This window comes from Leopardus geoffroyi, chromosome A3, assembly GCF_018350155.1.
Source record: "Leopardus geoffroyi isolate Oge1 chromosome A3, O.geoffroyi_Oge1_pat1.0, whole genome shotgun sequence".
In the NCBI taxonomy this organism is placed as follows: domain Eukaryota; kingdom Metazoa; phylum Chordata; class Mammalia; order Carnivora; family Felidae; genus Leopardus; species Leopardus geoffroyi.
In genome coordinates this window covers 21,536,814-21,559,339 of record NC_059336.1, presented here as the reverse complement: position 1 = coordinate 21,559,339, position 22,526 = coordinate 21,536,814, and the positions used below count along the sequence as shown (strand labels likewise).

At 55.3% G+C, this 22,526-nt stretch overlaps 1 protein-coding gene across 1 annotated transcript in view; it reads right to left on the bottom strand.

Annotated features, from left to right (window-relative positions):
- TGM2 (transglutaminase 2) overlaps nucleotides 1–22,301 on the bottom strand; it is a 33,001-nt gene extending 10,700 nt beyond the window's left edge. Inside the window, exons 1-8 of the mRNA XM_045444633.1 lie at nucleotides 22,030–22,301; nucleotides 18,312–18,491; nucleotides 13,447–13,689; nucleotides 9,870–9,988; nucleotides 7,250–7,378; nucleotides 6,001–6,178; nucleotides 1,347–1,482; nucleotides 548–651 (exon numbers count right to left, since the gene is read on the bottom strand). Coding sequence (XP_045300589.1) covers nucleotides 548–651; nucleotides 1,347–1,482; nucleotides 6,001–6,178; nucleotides 7,250–7,378; nucleotides 9,870–9,988; nucleotides 13,447–13,689; nucleotides 18,312–18,491; nucleotides 22,030–22,039 — 1,099 coding nt within the window. The 5' untranslated portion in view covers nucleotides 22,040–22,301. The remainder of the gene's footprint in view (nucleotides 1–547; nucleotides 652–1,346; nucleotides 1,483–6,000; nucleotides 6,179–7,249; nucleotides 7,379–9,869; nucleotides 9,989–13,446; nucleotides 13,690–18,311; nucleotides 18,492–22,029) is intronic.
- Nucleotides 22,302–22,526: the final 225 nt, after the last annotated feature.

The window sequence follows — 22,526 nt, the reverse complement described above, 5'->3', positions numbered from 1 at the left end:
ATCTTGTTATGTAAGGCATTTATTATTATATCATAAATTTATTTTTAAAAAACGTTGACAACTCTGTCTCGGTGTAATTGCTTTTCTTTGTTACCCTGGGTAATATATTCTATGCATTTAAAAATATGCTTCTGAGAAAGGATCCATTTGGTTTCACCCGATTTTGCTGTGGCGTTCTGTCTCTCTTTCTCCCTCTTTCTTTCCCTGTCTCTGTCTCTCTCTCTCTCACACACACACACATACACACGAGTATATAATAGGAAATTACTAGAAGCTGTGCGTGAACGTTAATGATACTTCCTCTGCGGGGGAAGAGGACAAAGATGCGATTTGATTTTTTTTTCTTTGCACTTTTTCATAATCTCTGTTTGCCACAACGTGTGTGAATTACATACACCGTCAACGGAGGGCCCCCACCCTCGTGCGGGCTAGTCAGGGGTCTCTGGAATCAGCCACACTGGGGTTAGAACCGGCCAAGTGACTGTGGGGGAGTCCTCTCCAAGACTCAGTTTCCCCGCCTGGGGAAGGGGGGGCCACACCCACCCACCTTCGCTCTTCTCCTGGGGCGTGGGGTCGAGGGCCTGCCACCCCTCGTAGCCCGGCTGCAGGTCTGGCCTGCTCATCCATGACTCCACCCAGCAGTGGAAGTTCCTGTTGGGGAAATGAGGCAAACGTTGGCCAGGACTCAAACTCAGACTTTCACTGTCACCTCCCGCGGGCAGTCCACACTTGCCTGTCCCAAGCTGAACCCAGGGTGTCCCCGACACCCTTCTTTGCTTTTCCTCCCCTGGGCCCTAGCCAGGCGCTCGCTGCTATCCCGGAGTCACTGTCATCGCCCCCTCCCACAATCCTCCGCTTTCTGTGGCTCCTCTAGTCCAGCCGATGGGACCTGCTCACTTCTCTGCTGTCCCTTCTTTTCCATCCCAAGGGCTCTGCCCCGGTTCAGGCCTCATCCCTGTGCACCTGGAACACACCCCAGCCTCCTTCTGTCAGCTTCTCCGGTGTCATCTGTGTCCCTCGCCAAGTATGAAGACTTTGGTGACAACCTGTTGCACCTGTTGCCTTGGGAGGCAAGCCCAGACCCCCTAACCTGGCATTCCAGACTCCTGAAAACCCAATCCCCTGACACCTTTTCATGCACTTTGTGACTTTCCCTCCTCTTGGCCTTTGCTCCCGCTGGGGCCCTACCTGGAGAGCCCTCCCCAAGTCCTGTTCCCCCTTGTCCAAATACTGTTCAACTTTGAAACCCAATTCAAATGTGACCTCCTCCGAGAAGGCTTCCCGGCTTTCCATTCCGCGGGACCCTCCCCAATGGGCTCTACCCCTGACCCTGGGCCCCAGCTCACCAGATCATCTCGCTCTTGTCACCCTGGATCTCCCCAAACTCGTTGCGGAAGTACTCGATGAGCAGGTTGCTGTTCTGGTCGTGGGCCGAGTTATAGTTGGTCACCACTCGGGTGGGGATGCCGAGGCACCGCAGCACTAGGGTGGGAGGAGGACGTGATGGAGAGAGGGATTAGGCTCTGGAGACATCTGCCCTGCTTTGGGCCTCCACATGCCCATCTGTATCCCAGGCAGCATTGTACCCATTGTCTTGGTAGTGAGAGCGGGCGTCATCCCCTCAGCTGGATGGTGGTGCCCACCTCGCCGGTCACCCCACGTCCGCTCTGACTCTTCACATCACAGCTAACAGAAGAAGACCCCAAAATGCAAGTCTGACATCAACACTCCCTTGCTAAGCCTTCGATGTCTCCCTATGGCCGCTGAGGTCAAGGCCAGACTTCGGGCTGTGGCCTTTGGCCGTACAAGGTTTAGCCCCTGACCGCCTCCTGCACACTTCCCTCCAGTCACACTTGCTGTTCCTCCAGCGCTCTCTACACTCCCGCCAGCCACAGGGCATTGGCATATGCTGCTCCCTCAGCCTGGAAGGCCACCCGCCAGGTTTAGATGGTTTCATTTGCATTCGTAGCAAGACTGGGGATTTATCGTCATTCTCAATGTAAGGGCATGGGAAGGATTATGTAACTAGTCCTCTGAGGGCAGCGAGGGATCCGTCTTCCTTTAGGTGCCCAGACCCCAGGACAGGCCTGGCACAGACAATTTTGTCAAGTGGATGAAGTGGAGAGAGGAGAGGAGGAAGGGAGTAAGGGAAGGAGCAAAGGAACCGTGGAAATTCAGGGCAGGGAGCAAACCGTGAAGCAGGCAGAGCAGGGAACAAGGGTCGGGGTGGGGTGGGGGTGGGGAGCAAGGAGAGGCTTCCATTCAAGCCCCAGCTGCTGTGGGCTGCGTGAGCCGAGGCCAGTCCCCCCACCTCTCCGGGCCTTGTGTCCTCCTCTACGACACGGGGTTGGGGTACGCACGCAGGGCCGGCAGTCGCGTTGGGACACCATCGGGGAAGAAGAGGGCCCTGTGCTCACGCCCAGGCACGGTTTACAGAGGTCGTAGTGGCAGGGGAGGGGCCGGGTTGCAGTGACAGGACAGCCGCTGGCCGGGAGGGAAGCCGGGGGCACGATTCGTGCCTGAGCGGGCAGGGTGCTCCTGACACATGGCATTTTGGGTGTCTTCTCACTCCCTCATTTTTTCCTGTGTTTTTTATGTGTTTTGTGAAAGTAACATATTCTCAGGGTGGGATAAAGAAAGTAAATATCTCTTTTAAAAAGTGAGGAAAGCCTTACTAAATGTAACCTGGGGGACTTCTGTCTTTTAGTCTTGATTGAGACCGAGTCTCTGAGATAGAGGGTGGGGGTGAGGGGGCAGGATGTGTGACCTTGGCTCTGTCGCCCTTGGCCCTCCATGAAGCCGGACAAGAGCTTCTGGGACGGCCCTGGACGCCGGCCAGGAGACACGAGGGCCCCTGGGAGGGGACAGAGGAAGGACAGTGCTCATCCTCTGCCTCCAGCCTGGTTGCTTGTCCTGGGACCTGGGCAGTAGGCTCTTTGCTGCCCTTTGGCAGAGGCTGGTGTCCCAACCCCGGACCTTGCCCCGTCACCACATCACAGGCCTCAGAATATAGACCAGACGTGGGGGGAGGCCTATCCCTGAGGAGCACGGCGCCACCGGTGTCCAAAAGACAGTGTCCCAAGAGGTCTCACCATCACAGTCTCAGGCCGCGAGGCTGCCCCAGAACCGAGGACCCCTGGTTTCAAGCCTGGCTGTGCTGCTCACCAGCTGTGTGACCTTGGGCAGCCACTTCCGGTCTCCGGGACTCCATTTCCTCCTCTACGGGGAGCTAATAAATAGCAGCTTTGGGGGAACGCTGTGGTGATTCAGAGAGACGGTGGGTGTGGGCAGTATCGTCTGCCCCGGTGCCCAGGGCGGAAGAGCACAGCGGTGCCCGTCCCTGCAAACGCACAGCCAGTCACCGTTGGCTGACTCGTGGACATTCCAAAAATGCTCCAGGATCCAGCTGAGGAATCCCACCTTCCTCCACAAACCCGAGCCTGACCTGAACCAGTGACATCTGCCCGGGTCCTAAGAGCTCTCTGTGAATTTGGTCAGTCACCATTGTGTCCCTTTTCTAGGTGAGGAAACAGGCTTGGAGACACCAGCTGTCTTGCCCAAGCCCACCCAGGACCCCTCCAGGGGCCGGAGGCCGAGCTGGGATTCCAAACAGGCAGCTCGACCCCAGGGGAGTCCCTGGGCCTCGCCCACCCCCCACCCGCCTGCAGCTCCCGGCAGAGGCCCCAGGAACTGTGCACAAACGTAAACCAGAACCGGTTTTCCCCTGTTCTGTCACAGGCCAGGCCTGGGAGAAGGCTGCAGGGACCCAGACTCAGCCCTCGCCTTGGGGAGAGAGGGGTCAAGCGCAAGATCCACAGCTAAGCCCTCCGGAGGTCACAGCCCAGGGGAGGGAGGTGTCTGCAGGGTGAGCTTGGGGGACCCAGGACATGGCTGGTGATGTGTCTCCAGAAAACCCACGGGCCCCTCAGAGGAAGGGGTGTGGGATTGCACAAGAAAAGGGAATGCATAGGTCCCAGGAGCTGGCAGTCACGGGTGGTGTGGCCGTGGAGAAGGGAGCAGGGAGAGCCCAACTGGGAGCCCGGGCCACACGGCCTCCAGATCGCTGGTGTGGAGGACAGCGCTAGGGCTCCCGGAGGCCCTTCTCTGGGCCTAGGGCCTGGTCCCGGAGTCAGAGAAGCTGGGAACCAGGACCCGCCTCTTAGATTTCCTGAGCCTAAGAAATGACAGCTGCACAGTAATTGTAGTGAGAATAATACAGCAGGAGATAAATAATTACTGTTACGGGATAGAAGGAACATACTTAAAGATCATAAAAGCCATTTATGAGAAGCCCACAGCTAACATCATCCTCAACGGGGAAAAACTGAGAGCTTTTTCCCTGAGATCAGGAACACGACAGGGATGCCCACTCTTACCGCTGTTGTTTAACATAGTGTTGGAAGTGCTAGCATCAGCAATCAGACAACAAAAGGAAATCAAAGGCATCAAAATTGGCAAAGATGAAGTCAAGCTTTCACTTTTTGCAGATGACATGATATTATACATGGAAAATCCGATAGACTCCACCAAAAGTCTGCTAGAACTGATACATGAATTCAGCAAAGTTGCAGGGTACAAAATCAATGTACAGAAATCAGTTGCATTCTTATACACTAACAATGAAGCAACAGAAAGACAAATAAAGAAACTGATCCCATTCACAATTGCACCAAGAAGCATAAAATACCTAGGAATAAATCTAACCAAAGATGTAAAAGATCTGTATGCTGAAAACTATAGAAAGCTTATGAAGGAAATTGAAGAAGATTTAAAGAAATGGAAAGACATTCCCTGCTCATGGATTGGAAGAACAAATACTGTCAAAATGTCAATACTACCCAAAGCTATCTACACATTCAATGCAATCCCAATCAAAATGGCACCAGCATTCTTCTCGAAACTAGAACAAGCAATCCTAAAATTCATATGGAACCGCAAAAGGCCCCGAATAGCCAAAGTAATTTTGAAGAAGAAGACCAAAGCAGGAGGCATCACAATCCCAGACTTTAGCCTCTACTACAAAGCTGTCATCATCAAGACAGCATGGTATTGGCACAAAAACAGACACATAGACCAATGGAATAGAATAGAAACCCCAGAACTAGACCCACAAACGTATGGCCAACTCATCTTTGACAAATAATTACTGTTATGCATCTGAAATCATTTCACGCACTTTGCACGTTAACTCTTTCAATCCTCGCAGTGGCCCCAGGATAAAGGCACTGTTGTTACGTCCCATGTGGCAGAGCTGAGGCTCAGAGAAGGTCGTGATTGTCTGGGGACACAGCGGGTAGAGCGGAGCTGGGATCTGAATTCAGGCCACGGATCCAACGTCTGTGTTTCTAACTGGTTCAGGCTACTCATCCACTCCCATACGGACCATCATCAACCCAGAACCACCTTCAGCATTTTCTGGGCTCGAATTTTTAAGATTTCTTAAAGATTCATTTTACTTCTTGGGTTTACGTTGCTTTGTCTTTCCTCGTCTGCATTTTACAAAGTGCCTTCTCTTTCTTGACATTGATATTGCTGTTATTGTCAAGCTACTAATAGCTAATATTTACTGAGAGCTGCCCTAGGCCGAATTCTATGCTGAGCAGCTTTATATCAACCCCCGTAGGAGATGGGTCCTATTACCCCCGTTTTACAGATGAGGGCACTGAGGTTCAGAAAGAAGTCATTTGCTCAAGGTCACAGAGCAGGCGACTGTCACTGGGGATATTTAATTCGGGTGTGCTCCAAAGCCCGCATCGTCAACCCTGAGCCCAGGCTGCCTCCCAAATGACATCCCTTGGTCCCAATGACCACCTGAGGGCTAGTTGTTGGACAAAGGACCGGAGAGGGGCAGCTGCTGACTCCAGGCCACACGGCACATTGGTGGTGTTGGAGGCAGAAGCAGGACTGGAACTGAGGGCTGCTGATTCCCACTGGAGAGCTCTCCCTGCCCCCCTCCCGGCGCCGGTTCCAGGCCCTGCCCCCATCCAGCGTGCAGCTCACCCGTGCAGGCCACAGCCGCGAAGACCCAGCACTGGCCGTACTTGACACGCTGGCAGCCAGAGCTCTTCCAGCGCCGCAGAATGTCCACACTGCCGATCCAGAACATGGGGCTGATGCCGTCCCCGTAGTTGTTGTCCCAGCGCCCCAGCAGCACGCCCTGGTCATCGTTGCAGTTGACCTACAACCAGCGGGGGCATCGGAGGGACTGAGCCTGGGAAGCAGGTGCTGTGAGTTCAGTGCGTGGGGAAAGGCAGGGAAGGGAGTTTAGGATGAGGGAACAGCCCATGCAAAGATACCAAGGTATGACAGGCCGGTACGTGGGAGACGGTTGGGGCCGGAGCCCCAGGTGGGAGAGAGAGAAGGGGAAGGGAGGAGGTGGAGAGGGGTCGAGGTTAGGAAGGTGACGCTGGAGATGTGAACTTGTCCATGGGGTGGCAAGAGGGTGATAAGAGGTGATCTGGGTTTTACGAAGACCCTCTCTGGCCCCTGCCCAGATTGTGTCATTCCTCCCAAACTCCGTCGCCTTGGGAATAACATCCAGCTTCCCGACCGGGGTCCATGAGGTCTGCGTGGTCTAACCCCTGCCCACGTCGGGCACCCCGCACTCCCTTGCTCACTCCACTCTGGCGGCACCAGCCTCCTTTTTGCTCCTCGAACCTGCCGAAGTTTTTCCCTCCTCAGGGCCTTGGCACAAACTGCCCCCTGCCTGGGATGTTCGTCTCCGAGTTCCTATATCAGCTGAAGGATCACCACTTAGGGAGGCCCCCACAGCTCCTCCCCGAAGTTGGACTCCGCAGTTAGACCTCCTCACACCCTCTGGCTTCCTTCAGTACGTGCGTTATTGTCTACGACTGTGCCCTCCCTCGTTCACTTGACATTTCTGTTAATGTCTCTGTTAATGACATTTCTGTCTCCTCCCACCCACCCACTAGAACATAAGCTCCATGAACTTAGAGACCATACGTGGCTTATACCCGGCTGTTTCCCCAGTGCCTAGGACACAGGTGGCACTTGGTAACTATTTGCTGAATGAGTGAATGAATGAATGAATGAATGAGTGAGTTAGGGAACACACGACATTACCCTTATTGGTGTAAATCCTGCCTTTCCAAACATACGCACTCTTAGCTGAGAGTCCCCCTACCGAGCCCAGTGTGGAGTGAGTGCAGCCTCCATATCACAGGAAGGGAGGAGTCCGCTGGGGCCCATCATGGGCCTTGACCTCGGGGCGGGCCAGCCACTCACTCACCATGCCGCTCACCACCCGGCCCACGTAGACGGGACTGCTGCGGCGGGAGCAGTCGCGGCCGGCATCCCTCAGGAACTTGGGGTTCATGTCCAGGAGCGTCAAGCAAATGTCCAGGATCCCGTCTTCAAACTGTGTTGTAGGAAACAAGAGGAGGATGAGGGAAATGAGAAGTCACCTCCTCCGAGAAGCCTGCCTTGAAGCTCTGCAGCTCTACGTCCTCTCTGGTCCACCTCTCGCACTAGGGAGGTCCAGGCTGGGTCTGCCACATCTCTGTGATGCCGGCTTTGTCTGGCCCGGGACGGGGTGGGGTGGGACAGTGACAAAGTGTGAGAAAGAGGAAGGGGATGTGCCTGCGTTCAGAGCCTGGCTAGGGGGGGTCCTGGGAATTTGGAGTAGAAACTACAGTGTCCCTGAAGCGTCCCTCTCCTCAGAGTCACCTCAGGCCCTGCCACTGCCCCTTTCCCATCTCTGCTCTGCCAAATATCCCACTTCCCCTAAGGCCTGACTCACCCTGCAGAGCTGATGAGATTCCTCTCCTGCCCCCACCCCACCCCCACACACTGCTCTGATTGGAACTGAGGTCAATTATATATATAAATCTAGTCTTATGACTCCCGTTTCCACTGCACCCAGGATAAAATTTAGACTTTCCCTGTGAGCTGCAAGGCCCTTCACAATCCGGGCCACACCCCATCTCTGACCTCTTATCACCACTCTCACCCACACTCATTGCCCCAGGGCCTTTGCACTTACTATTTCCTTTGCTTGGAATGTTCTTCCTGCTACTCTCTGTATGGCTCACACCTTCTCATCCTCATTGTCATTATTAAAAGTAGGATCCTCCCTCCTTGTCTCATTACACCACACCACCTAGTCTGACAAGTCCAAAGGCAACCTGGCCCCTCCTCCCCATCTCTGTGGTCTTGTCCCAAAGCAGACTTTATCTCAGGCCTCCCTCCATGCTGCAGAACAGCTTCCCCATGGCTCTGAGCCCTTTTGTGGCTCCCTAGTGCCATCAGCCTGACATTCACAACCCGGACACTGCTGACTTTTCTCTCTTCATCTCTTGGGGCTCCTTCGCACATACAGTGCTCCCCAAGGCTACAAAATTCTTCTTAAGCATGACTCTTCTGAGCTTTTGCTCAGGCACTTCCCCTTGCTTAGTAGACCGCATTTCCGCCTCCTCCAAAGCCCAGCTCAGACCTTGCCCTATTTCAGGAATCTCCCTGATCCTCACAGGCAATTTATTCACTTCCTTTCTCTAGGTCTTATCATCCCGGATTGTGATGGCTTCCCGAAGATTCACAAGGGCTGTGTCCAGTGGCTCAACACAAGCCTGGACCCAAAACAGGAACTCAGGGGATGAAAGGAAGGACTTGGCTTTGTTCTGTTGGTCAGGGTAAAATACAAAGCCCTGGGAAAGAAAAGCCAATTTACTTCTTGATGTATGTTATGTATCCCGGTCATACCACCATTTCATGTACATCCCACAGCAGGCTACAGGTTCCTGGGCAGATATGCTTACAACCATTATCCCCAACATTCAGATGGGGAAACTGAGGTCAGAGCTCCAGAGCACACAGAGAAGACTTCTTTGTGGCCCCAGGGCAGGACTCTGGAGGCCCGAATATGGAAACCCCACCCCAGGGGCTGTTGGAAAAAGTCTCAAGGTCAATCCCATGTCAGAAGGTCAACAGCCCCTAACACACCAGGAGGTTGAAGGGCCAGGAGTGGGAGGACTCTTGCTTCATGAGTTTTCTCAGCAATGTCTCAAGAACTTTCATGGGAGGTTGGATGGCAGAGGAAATAAGATGATTAGTTTGAACCACCAGCTTGGGATGACCTGCTGGAAGGTAAGGAACCACATGGAACAGGGATGAGCCATCTAGCTGAGGTCAGCCAAGCCCAGCCTAGACAGCTAGGCTCTGGTTGACCCATGAATTTGTAAGAAATAATAAATGGTTGTTGTTAAGTTGTAAACGTGTTGTTAAGTGTGTACATTTCAGGCTTGTTTGTTATTCAGCAGCAGCTGACTGATACAACCAGTGGTTCGCAAAGTATGACCACTGGTCAGCAGCATCAGCATCATCTGCGATCTAGTTGGAAATGCGAATTCTCAGCCCGCACCCAGCCCTACTGAATCAGAAACTAAGGGTGGGGACTCAGTGATCTGTGCTTTAACACACTTTTCTGGTGATTTCTAATGTACGCTCAAGTGTGAAAACCACTGATCGAGATGATGGTTTAAAGCCTCCTCTCGGGACTTACTTAGCACATAGTAAGCATTTTTATTACTTAGTTATATGGCCTTGAATGTTCCCTTTCTCCCTCCTGGAACACCGACCGGCCCCACAATTCCCAAAGGCTCTCCTGATTCTTTCCCCACCTTGAATCTGGGGCTGCCATTCCCACGGTGGGTAGGGCAACCCTTTGCCGTATGATCTCGGGCTTGGCCTGGGCCCTCTCTGAGCCTCCAGCCATTTCGGGGCCCTTGAATCCCTGACAGCCTGCGGTCACAACCCCGAGACCAGCTCCCACCTCTGAAGCTTTCAGCGTCTCAGACCCAGGGCCCAGCACACAGCGGGCCTGTAGCGGTGGAAAAGGCAGCGTGCGGCCCTACCTGCCCAAAGTTCCAGGGTATGTTCTTGATGAACTTGGCCGAGCCCTGGTAGATGAAGCCATGCTGGGTGAGGATGTACTCGTGCCGCTCCTCATCCGAGTCCAGGTACACAGCATCCCCTGGGGATGGGAAAGAAGGGGCCTCAGCTCTGGGTCTGGCAGGGCACAGGGTCACCACAGATAGGGCAGCCAGGCGCCGTAACATGGAATGCAGATCTGGGAGGTGTTTTGCAAGCTAAAGCCCTCAGCCGGTGTGAGCAGGAGCGTAATTCAAGGCAGAGAGAAAGCCCACTAGGGTCACCGAGGCTCAGGGGAGTCGGGATCCTGTCCGCCTCGAGGGGGTCCGGGAGGGCCATCTGGAACAGGTGACCTCTGAATGCCGCCTTGATAAAGGACTAAGATTTAGATACTTGGAGCCTGGCGGGATGACATTCTAAGCAGAGGACCAGAGACAGCAAAGGTGCGGCTGCCAGGAAATGCCTGGAACTCAGTGGCCTGTGGCTGATGACCGCAGAGAAGAGGGCTGCGGCAGTCGGGGCCAGAGGGCAGGAGCCGTAAAGGTCAAGTTGGCCTTTACCTTCGCCACTTCACAGGTGAAGAAGCTGAGGCTGGGGAGAGGAAATCCAGGGCCACGTCATGACTTTGGTGGGCCCTGGGCATCTTTGCTTCTGTGGGCCCCTTCCTCCATAAAAAAAAAAAAAATTTTAAGTATACTTTATGACTGCATTGGTACAATGACAAATATATTAATATCACATGTCAAAACACATCCTCTGACCTAAACATTCATTTTTTTTCTCATGATTTTAAAAGAAATTAAAATATTTTGGGGGCACCTGGGTGGCTCAGTCGGTTAAGCATCCGACTTCGGCTCAGGTCACGATCTCACGGTCCGTGAGTTCGAGCCCCGCGTCGGGCTCTGGGCTGATGGCTCAGAGCCTGGAGCCTGCTTCCGATTCTGTGTCTCCCTCTCTCTCTGCCCCTCCCCCGTTCATGCTGTCTCTCCCTGTCTCAAAAATAAATAAACGTTAAAAAAAAAATATTTGTATGGGTCCCTAAAGATATGGTGGCCCTGGCCCGGAATGCAGGGGCTCAGGCCCCTTGGGTCCCCGGGTGCTGTCTGGCCCACCCGCAAACCCCCTCTTATTGCACGGAGGAAAGCAAATGTGGCCGAGTATTTTTTGCCTTGTATATCCTGCACTGTTGGCTCCCGGGACTGTAATAAAAATAGCCTTACAGTAAATGAACTAGGTAGTGGTAAGTCAGCAGATAGGTTGGGAGAACGAAAGAGAAAGAAAAACCCAGGGTGTTTCGTCACTGTGCGGAGAGTGTCAGTACATGTCAGCTCGGCCCCACCCTGGCTCAGCAGGCAGGGACCGTGCCCTCCTAGCAGCTCTGCTGGTCAAGGTGGGGATGAGAACCCCACCCCCGCCCCCCACCTTCCCAACCTTCCCCCCACCCCCGCCCTCGGGGATAGGAGGCTCCGGGTTCCAGAGGCAGGCCCCAGAGGGACAGCAATTTTCCTATCCCACCCACACCCACACCTCCACTGAGCCCAACTTCCTGCCTCAGCATCACCAGCTCCAACTGTCCCCTCCGGGCTCCCGCCCTGGGATGTGGGTCACTTTAGTCACTGTGCTGCTTGGCTGACAGCCACCCCAATCCGCGGGGCGGGGATGGGGCGGGGCTGGAGGAAAGGCCAAAGGAAGGGGACATCCCCAGAATTCCGCTCCCTGTTCCCTGAACTTTGAGACCCTGCGGTGTCGACGAGTGGGGGACACTGGCGTCTTCCTGCTCCACGGGCAGGGCTGGCGACTAGTCGTAAGCTTTGCAGATTGGTGAGATCAAAACACATCTCCAGTGCGGTCCAGAGAAGCCACTTCTGTCCCAAGACACCATTTCATGTGGCCCCAGGGCATGTGAGCAAGGATGAGTGATCTTCCCTGTGAGGACCTCCCGGGGACGACCTCATGTCCCTGGGTGGAGGGCCAGATCAATACACTGTCCTCACTGGCAAGATGTGGAACATTCTGAGCTCTTAAGAAGAAAAAGCAGATGGATGCACACTGATGGGGAAAAATCCTCAGGATGTACGGTAGAGGGGAAAAATGGAATAAGTTGTAGGTTGATGTATACTGTGGGATCCTTTTATGTTTAAGAGAAACCCATTAACGCAGCGATGTCTCCAGGCACATGCACTCGAATCGAAGGAGAGGAGCCCCCCAAGACAGCTAATAATGGTGCTCCCCAAGGAGGAGAGTCAACACGGGGGCCGTTTCCCTGTAATGCTTAAAGCTTATATGAAGAGGATGTTCTCATGTCTTACTGTTATACCTAAAAATAAAAGCCGGAGTCCCTGGGTGGCTCAGTAGGTTGAGCGCCTGACTTTTGATTTCAGTTCACGTCATGATCTCACGGTTCATGGGTTTGAGCCCCGCATCGGGGTCCGCGCTCACAGCGCGGAGCCTGCTTGGAATTCTCCGCCTCCCTGTCTCTCTGTCCCTCCCCTGCTCGCCCCCTCTCTCTCCAAGTAAATAAGCTTAAAAAAAAAAAAAAATTAAAGCCAAGATATGTAAAAGAGAAAATAAAAAACCTTTCCCCTCAAATGTGTTATAAAATGTCCCAAAATGGTGAAGAAAAAAATAAAAGCAGTGATCCAGTAAGAAACTGGTCGTCTGATGCTGGAGAGGCTGGAACGTGTGGCTGGACCCCAGCGTCGAGGAGGGACTCCCCATTCCCAGGCCTGCCCACAAGGCCTCTCTCTCGGCCGTGCTATGCAGGAGCAAGAAAGAAATGGATCTGACTGCCCTGTCGGTCAGATGGGGAAACTGAGGCCCGGGAAGGGATGTGGCAGCCCCCGCCTCCCCCTTCCTCCTCGAGCCAGCCTCCTTTCTTCTGAGCTGTCCCCTGCAACTTGCTAGTTTTGTCCAGCATTGCCCACTTACTTACTTAGAGGACCCTTCAAAAGCCACTTGACCTCTCTGAGCCTGCTTCCTGTCTGGGAATCGAGGACACTAACAATCTCCCCCGTGGGATTATTGAGAGGAAGAATTGAGGGAGCGTATAAAGAGGCGCGTAGGTAACCGAACTGTTCCTGCCCGCCTCTCCTGGATACCCTACCCCTCCACCTCCCTCGGGTTCCCCTCCCCAGGCCGGTCTGGGGAGATTTCAAACAGAGCCCCACGAAACACCACCAGACGTGGAGCCATGGCCCTGGGCCTCCCCTGGGCACCGCATTCCCGAATGGGGCTCTGAACCCGAGACGCGTCTGTGCCCCGACACAGTGCCGTGGGAACACATGAGCTCCGGCACAGGGTGAGATCCCTTGGTAGCTGTGTGGCCTTGGGCAAGTCATTTTGTGTCCGAATGCCTGTCTCTTCCTCCATAAGTAGGGATAATAATAAGAGTACTCACATCGCAAGGTTTTGGCGAGGCCGGAGCTCGGCACGGCGCTGAGGGGGTTTCGCTCAACCTGCTTTGATGTCTCTTCTGCCCCACCGCCCCCACCCTCAGTGGCCCCCGTGGGTGGGCCCGGCCCTGCCCGTCTCCGCACCCTGCCAACGGATCGTATGGCTCACCTGGGCACCAGGGGTTGAAGAGCAGGAAGAAGTGGCCCAGCACGAAGCTGGAGCCCTGGTAGCCGGTGGAGGCCTCCAGGCTGAGGCGGTACAGGCCGATGGGGGCGTTAGGCGGGGTGCTGAGCTGCAGCGAGAGGGCACTGTCCTGCTGGCCCACCACCTCGGCCGTCCAGGCACCTTCCTCCACGGCATCGGACAGCGGGAAGCGGGCCTGGGTGCCGGCCTCCTTGCTGGGGGCTGGGCCTGGCAGAGGAGAAGCAGTGGCCGTGAGCCGGACGTGGGCAGGGAGGGACGGCGGCAGACCCGGCGGCGGCCGGCACACGCCGGGGGTCCCACGGGCCTGGGTCGGAGGCCGAGGTGCGCTGCCGACCGTCGAGGGAACTTTGGCGAGAGGTTTCACCTCCCTGAGCCTGGGTTTCCTCGTCTGTAAAGCGAGGGTCAGACCCCGACCTCGCAGGGCGCTTTTGCGAGAGCGTGCGACAGGTCTCGCGCCCACGGCAGGTTCCCAACCGGACAGGTGTCTCCCGGGGGAGGGGACCGCTCAACCCGGGGCAGGGCCTCCGTCGCGCTGCCTGGGATGGCGTGACTTTGCACGGCCTTTCTCTGGGCTCAGTTTGTCCATCTGTAGCACCAATGGATGCTCCATTTCCTCCTAAATCCTTTACCTGCAAGGGTCCAGCTCTTCCTTTCAGAAGAAGAAGCCCAGACTTTGAGTAGGATAAGACCTTGGTCCTCTGATGCCCCACAGGAACCCGTCTGGGAGGCCCTTTGCTGGTAGGTGCTGGCCCATCCAGCCTCTAGGTGTCTGTCTCCCCAGGGCCCCCTCCGGCTTTTGGCCTCTGTATCTTCAAAGGTAGTTCCAAGGAAGTAGTTATAACCACCGCCCCCACCGCCTGCTTTCCCTGAGACCTCTTGTACAGATGGGAAAACTGAGGCTCAGAGAGGAGGGGGTCTCCCGAGGATATCGTAGGGGTCTGGGGCAACATCAGCATCTGAGCCCAGATCTCTAGGCTCTGGGCTGTCCTCCACGGCGCCTCTCATTCCTGTGGTCTCTTGTGAGGGGTCTGGAAGCTTCAGCGAGATAGGGAGCCTGCTTTTCCTGGTGCGGGGAGGGCCCTGCCTGGGCAGGCAGGTTTGAGTCATGGGAGGGCGAGGAGGGGCTGGTCATCTTTTCTGGACTTGGGTGGCCGAGAGGAGAAACAGAACCTTCTCTGCCTGGTTGGGCGGCTGCCCGGGAAAGTTTATTTTTATCCTTTCATCTCCCTCCCTGTAGCTCTGCCCACCTGCTGTTAACAATATGGGGGCTTGTTCACTGAGGGGCTCCCTCCCAGCACCCTGCCTCCTCCTACCCACCCGACAGCCCCGGCCACACCCGAGCCCAAATATAACCATGAGCTAACAGGCATGACACAGGCCTCCGAGGCCCTGACCGGGTGCCAGGAGTCAGCTATAAGCCTGAGAAGTCAGGCAGCACAGGGCCCCAAGAGCCAGCCTGGGTCTGGTCCCCCTTCTCAGGTTCTGAGTGCTCCGTGAGCTGGGGCTAAGTCACCAGGCCTCTCTGATCTGCAATTTTCTCATCCAGGAAGAAAACAGGCTTGGACCACATGCCTGAGGAGGGTCGATCCTGTATCTGAAACTGGCTCTGTGACCTCGGACAAGCTACTTAGCTTCTTTGGGCCTCAGTGTCCTCATCTGTAAAATGGGGTCAATTACAGTATACCTAGCTCCTCGTAAGGTCATTGTAAAGCCTAAAGCAGTTGAGGTACATCGCATGGTGCCTGGCACACAGTAAGTGCTCAATAAATGATAGCTCTGGTTTATTATTGTCACTATCACTTCCTGGCCCGGTTTGGAGGACCGGCAAAGGACTTCTCAGGAAGCGTTCAAAACAGTGACCAGTGTAGTAATTGTGCAGTAAATGTGAGCATTCCTCAGTGTTATTAAAAGTCAGAATCCCCGGGCCAAACAACAGATTTTGAGGACTGGGGTGGAATGTAGAAATTGTCGTGTTCAACTGAATCACTTTACAGATATGGAAACTGAGGCTGCGAGGGACAAAGGTGGGGAGACCAGTTTGCCTGGGACAGCCCCAGTTTATACCTGCGGCCCCAGCATAATTCTTAATGGTGTCCTTTCATTCTCAGAAATGTCCCTGTTTGGCCATCCAGTGATCTGGTCACCATGGGAATAGCCTGGGCCAGGTCCCATAGCCACTGTCTCTATTGACATACCACCCTCAAGGACAGGTCAGGAAACATTTCCCTTTCTCCCCGTCCTGGGGCAGCCATGCACACACACACACACACACACACACACACACACACACACACTGCTTTCTTCCAAGGGTCCCCGGATGGGGGGTCGGGGAGAGAACAGGTTGTTCCCCACACCCCTCTCCCCCACCCCCGCCACCACTGCTCACATAAACTGGCTTCGAAAAGTCATCGGCTTTGGTTTCACATCTTTGTGGGGCCAGAGATGCTTCGGGGAATCCCTGTGGGCCTAAATGACCTAGAGACCTGAGGAGTCCTGGGGACTATCCCAGACCATGACTGGGTGGAGTAGGGGGGTGGACGAGGGGAACCTTCCAGAGGAAAACCCTCTATTAACCTCATAAAGGTTCTTTTCACTCCCTCAGGCTGGCCTCACTCCCACCCCACTCACCCTCCAAAGCTTGGTCCCCTCTTGGAAGGAAACAGCTTTATTCCCATGATAAAGTGTTTGTCTATTGCGGTCTGTGTCCCGTAACAGAGCCTGTCAGGTCTCCAACTGTCTGGGTGAAATACACAGCATCCGGGTATGTGTAGGATCAGGCCACATACTCCATTCACTGAGTGACCTTCGCCAGCTCTCTCCTCTCTCTGGGCCTCAGTTTCCCTTAGGAGGCAGGACAGGCTGATCACAAGCTAGAATGTGCCAGCACAAGAGCAAGGTGCTCAGGCCAGGCCCGGGGCTGGGTGCTGATCCAAACCAGGCCTTGAGGTGAAAGGCCTGGCTTCCTGGTATTGTCCCTCAGGCTTCCTCAGCCCATGGGAGGGTCTTGGTGGCCCAGACAGGGAAGCTGTGTGCATCCAGAGATAGAGTGCCCTCCGTGTCTGCTCGAGGGCTGTGGAGGTGACCAGCACAGACCGGCTATGGTTTGAGATAAATTGGTAGAGACTGGAGAACAGAGATTAGCTGCTGGGATGGGAAGGTCAGCTGTACCCACCCCCTCCCCCAACCCTGAACTTGAGGCCTAATTACCTGGCACCAGGCCGCCTAGATAAATGGAGAAGAAGCAAGAAAGGAGATGCCTTGAAAGAAGAGAAAGAAGGTGGGAAGTCAGTGGTAGCCTCCTCTGGCAGTTTCTCTACTGTTCCATTTCACAGAAGAACAAACTGAGGCCCAGCAGGCCCTTATGGTGATTAGGTAAATATGTCTGCTGTCAGCTCACCAGTGAAAAGCCTCAATTCTGGGGGCAGGGTTTGAACCCTGCTTTGTCCTTAACTTACTGTGTGACCTGGGCAGGTAACTTGACCTTTCTAAGCCTCAGTATTTTCATCCGTAAAATGGGGTCTCAGTATGTTTCCCAGATGGGCAGATCGAGAACGAGCATGCATACAGTAGGTTGCTGTGATTCTCATCATCCCAAGCCTGACCCTGACCCTGACTCTTCTCAGAGTATCCTACCCAGCACATAACTGTCATATACTACAACCTTCCACTTTACAGAGAGGGAAACTGAGTTAGAAAGATCAGAGGCTCCCGGATGCTCCTCAGTTCCGTTAGAAAGGGCCCCAAGGGGACTGGTTGTGTGTGTGTTGGGGGCGGGGGGTGCTGCCCCTGGGTAGTAGGTGTATCTGTGCCAGAAGCAGAGCGGGAGGAAGGAAAGGCATGGGGGAGATATCCATGGCCGGTCTGCAAGCACCATGATAAGCCTTATCAAACGGCCACCCAGGTAAATATGGGCCGCAGCCTGTTTGCTGCTCTCTCTGCCCTCGGTGGTCTCAGAAAGAACTGGCCTTTCTCACCCTTGGGCAGAGTCCCAGCCAGGTGGCCCCTAGCTGACCTCAAGGGAGTGGTTCCCACCAGGAGCCAAATCCAAAGATTTGGCATTCGAGGCCACTTTCCCAGGAATGGCAAGCAAAGAAGATTGGGAACTGGGCATGTGGGGATGAGGTGGCTGGGGTCTCAATGTCCTCTCACCCGTCACTGGGCCCCCCAGAGCAAAAGCAGCAGCGGTTACTAACGTCTACAAGGCACCCCGCCACGTCTGGCCCTTCTCACCTAACACCTTCTACCAGGAGTGCTTTTCACAAGGTAAAACTCAAGCCCAGAGAGGCTAAGCAACTTGTCCAAGGTCACACAGCGGGTAGGCAGTCCAGTCCGCACCAGAGCCCAGGTCTGCCACCCCCTGAGCCTGAGGCAGCCCTCCTGAGGCCTGGAGAAGGAACTATGGGAACACAAAATTGTCCCCTCAGGGAGATGGCAGCTGGGTTCTCTCCGCTACCCAGGGCCAACGTAAGCCCGATCCCAGAGGCCTTCAGGTTATGTGGATTGGGGGAAGTAGCTGTTGATAAGAGTTGGAAAGCTGTTTTGATTTGGGCAGGATCTTGATGACCTTTGTGGTAGGAAGCTGTTATCCAGGGCGATAACAGGTTTTCTGGAACCGGGTGTCCAACAAACTTGTTTACGAGGCTGGGTGGCCTGGGGCATCCCTTTTCCACTTTCTGGGCCTCAGTTGCCTCATCTGTACAACGGGGCTAGTGGCCGCTAGGACCTTCTGGGGGGGGGGGTGGCAAAGAGGAACGGAGCCACCTGCCTCATCGTCAGGGGGCCAGGAGATCACAGAACAGAGCAGGTCGGGGCGACGGGGTGGTACTCACCGGTCGTGGCACTGAAGGTGAGGCGGTCCACACTGGCCTCGTAGTTTCGGCCCTCGAAATGCAGAGTCAGCCGGAAGGCCTGGCCCCGCCGCACCACCAGCTTCTCCCGGCACAGGTCGGCTGTGTGGTGGTCACGGCCATTGGCCTCCAGCTCCAGGTCACATCTCTCCAGAACCAGTTCTGCGGAGACAGCAGGAGGGGCGTGAGCCTGAGCCGGGGTGGCCTCCCTCAGCCAGCTGTGCCCTCGGGGCTCCGTGGATGTGGGGATCCCCGGGGGCCAGGCCTCTCTGGATAATGGCTACCCGCCCTGCCCCCTCCCCAGCCCCCACCCCGCCCTGTCACCCTGGGGTCAGCCGGGGCCGCATCTCCCCGACGACTCTTCTCTTCGTCATAGTCACAACGCCGAGCTCACTGTCATAGTCACAATGTCGTGCTCATTGTGGCCTGTTGGGAGAAGTCCTGGCCGCCTTCCAGCATCGTGACCTCAGGCAAGTCCACTTTCTGGACTCCCGTTCCTCGCCTGTCACGGGACTGCTGTGAACCACTTAGTACAGTGCCTGGCACATAACAAATGCTCACTCAACAGGAGCTATTCGGTCAAGATTAAAGGGTTCTTTTGTTAAAAGTGAGGTGGGGCAGTATTGGGCGGAGGTTCGATTTTGCCTTTTAGGTTCGGCTTTCAATTTACAGGGCATACGGAGGACTGAGGAACATGTTAAACACAGAACCAGGATGCGATCGACAAAATTCACCCTCTGGGAGACAAAAGGCAGAGGAGTTGGTTGTCTCAACAAATAAACCGCAAGGTGGGGCGTCTGGGTGACTCAGTCCGTTAAGCGTCCGACTCTGCATTTCAGCTCAGGTCACCGTCTCCCGGTTCCTGAGACCGAGCCCTGCGTCTGGCTCCACACTGAGAGCACAGAGCCTGCCTGGGACTCTCTCTCTCCCTCTCCCTCTCTCTCTGTCTCTCCCTCGCTTGCAGGCACGTTCTGTTTCTCTCTCTCAAAATCAATAAATAAACTTAAAAAAAAAAGACTGCAAGGAAAAAAAAGAAAAAAATTCGTTGAAGGGAGAAACTATAGATTAAGAGAAACGGAAGACACATTTCGACCCATCGTGTTATGCGGGCCTCATCTGGATCCTGGTCTTTTAAAAACTATTCTAAAACGTCTATTATACTCATGAGACAATCACAGATTTGAATGCCCGTGGAATCGTGGCGATATTAAGGACTTTTGGTTAATTTATTCATGTCTTAAAGAGAGAGAGCCCTTATGTTTTACTGAAATATTGGCAGGTGAAATGGTGATGTCTGAGATTTGCTTCCAAATAACAGGGGCAGGGGTGGGGAGGTGAGGGGTACCGGGAGGCAGGAGCGGCCACAGGAGGCTGGGTGATGAGAACACAGGCATGTATTATATTCTTCTCTTTACTTTGATGTGTCTTCAATAGTCTCCATGATAAAAAAAAGGTTTGAAAATGACAGAGGGTTTGGAGACTTCCAGACCTACGCTTTTCAGTTCTGCAGTGCTGCTGTGTGATCCTGGACGGGTCTGTCTCCCTCTCTGTGCCTCCTCTGAAGTCTCAAAAGGCTGCTGAGAGGACTAGGAGAGGAAGTTATGTGAAAGCTCTATTTGTGGTTTCAGAGGGAGCTAAAGGCCAAGGCAGGGGTAGAGGTCACGGGCGGGGGTGGGGAGTCCGAGGGAAGCACACACCTCAGAAATCTTGGCAAGCTCAAGGTGAAGATTAAGAAGACCGCAGCGTGGGGAGAGTGGGCAAGGTGGACTTTCAGAGCCGTGGGGCCCTTGGAGAGTACGCGGTCCAGCTGAGACCCAGGGGCAGGGATCTGCCCAAAGTCACCCAGCAAGGGGGTCCTTCCACTGGGCCATCGACTCGGGTGCCCTGCTTCTGCCATGGAAGATCCCCAAGTGCCCGGTGACTGCTGAGAGAGGGCTTTGACACAGCTTTCCTCCCCCAAAACCTCACAACAAAGACTCCACCTATGCAGATACTATCACCGCTGGGAGGAGATGTTCCGAGGCAAGCTGCGGCATTGGGATTTGAACCCGGGCTGTGGATTCTGGAGCCTACATTGGAAGCCCCTCGCTCCACGGCTCGGGGTTTGCTCCCCATCTCCCCCACTCCTTCCTTCCCTTCCCTAACACTCCCGTGTTGTTCTGAGCCTGGGAAGAGACCCGAGGGAGCTGCCCCCTGGGGCTCCCAGCAGGAGAGACCTCCCCCACCGCCAGGGAGGGCTTCTGGCTGGCCTGCTAGGGTGAGGAAACACTGTTTTTGAAAACTTCTACTCCAGAGAGCTTAAGCAGGAAGAGACCACCATCGTCCCCCTGGAAGACCATAGAGAGATTGTCAGTTCCTGGGCTGGGACAGGTGGGGTGCTTTCTTGGGCTATTATCTAAAGAAGAATTTCCAGAAGTCATGCCCAGCTCCCAAGGTGCACAAGCACTGAGTTCCAGGATCGTAGGATTTCTGCACTGAGTAAAGGACCCCAGGTCTCCCAGGCCAGCGGGACCCCTGTAGGAGAAGGCCACTGTGGTAATGGGGCAGGTAGGTCATCCACAGCTGGCACCTCCAGGGTCCCCCAGCCCCACTGAGCCTCCCTCGGGGCCAGGGATGGGAAACTGCGTCCGAGATGCCACCTAGAGGACCCATCACAGCCAGCCCTGAGCTGGTTTTTGATCTCACGTGTTGGGGAGCCAGATCCCAGCTAGGGACAAGGGGAGCCCGAGGTCACACGGTAGGTCAGCTTCCCTCCTCCCGTCCCTGCTCCACCTGCCCCATGTCCCTCTTCAGAGCCCCTCTCCCAGCGCCTCCTTCCCGGGCTGCAGTGTGGTGTGGAGGCCCTCTCCACATGGACTCAAGCCGAGAGTTAGCCGGGTCACGGGGTCCAGCCGCTTTAGTCCACGGACAGCCTGCATTGCAGAAACCCCTCCCCTGGGACGGGAGTGCTGCCACCGCTGCGACTGTGTGTGTGTGTGTGTGTGTGTGGAGTGGGGGAGCAGGTAGGAAATTAATCGGACCCCGACTCCACTCCCCTTGGCCCTCACGGATGTCCCGAGGGCGACCCATCCATGTTTTATGGGAGGGGAAACTGCGAATCGACAAGTGGCCAAAGACTGGGGTTGCAGAACTTGGGGGCCGGACGGGACCTTAGAGAACATGTGTGCTCTCAGCCCAGAGGGTGCTAGAACCTCTTCTCTGGCCCCAGGGCCAAGGAGTCAGCCAGGCATGACTTGCACACCTCTAGGTACGACATGCAGGCCTCCTCCCCGCGGCTGGCAGGGACCAACCAAAGCTAAGTGTCCTGAGGCCAGGTCAGACCCCGCTGCACAGCTTCGTGCCGGCCGGCCCACAGCAGGGACCCAGCCCCGCTAACTGACCGAGGACAAGTGACAGTGGCCCGTTAGTCCAGTGCTCTGCGGTTGACAACACGCCTGCATGTTCCACTGCTTTGTCTGATTCGGGGAGGCAGGGGTTAATGATTTTGCCCTGGGGATGGAAAGGCCCCAGCGGGGCCAGGCCTGAGGGGGAGCCAGGCCCTTCTCACCCAGCCCAGCCTTCCTGTTGCTCTCCAGACTGGGGAGAGCGCCTGCCAGGTGTTGACCCCCAGCCGACCATGGCACAGGGGGGACCCCTGAGACAGGGAGGGGTGGCCAGGCGCGGGCCCGTGAGTGGCGGCAGCGCTGACCCTGATACTCACCCTCGGCCATGGTCAGGTGGTGGCGGTGGCTCCTCTGACGGGTGGCAGGACCCTCCAAGTGCGACCACTGAAGGAGAGCACTGCCGAAGCTGAGAGGGGCAGAGAACTTATAGCCCGCTTTGGGCGGGCAGGGGGCGGGGCCGCGCCAGAAGGCGGGGCCACGGCGGGGCCACCTTTGCCCATTCTGGGCCCTGCTCTCAGCCAGTTCGGGTGCACCCGGGGCAGGAGCCTGAGAGGAGAGGAGTGGCAGCTGGGCAAGGGCGCCCCCTGGGGGAGCGGACAGCACTCAAGGCTGCGACGGCAATGGACAGAGACACAGAATTAGATCAGGACACACAGAGACACCTGGACACATCATCAGACTCTGGGTGATAGAGGCACCTGGGCACAGAAGTACACACACACACACACACACACACACACACACGTCATCATCAGGTGTGGACACAAGCTGAGCGGGGCACTCACAGACACACAAAACTGCAGAAACTCTGAGA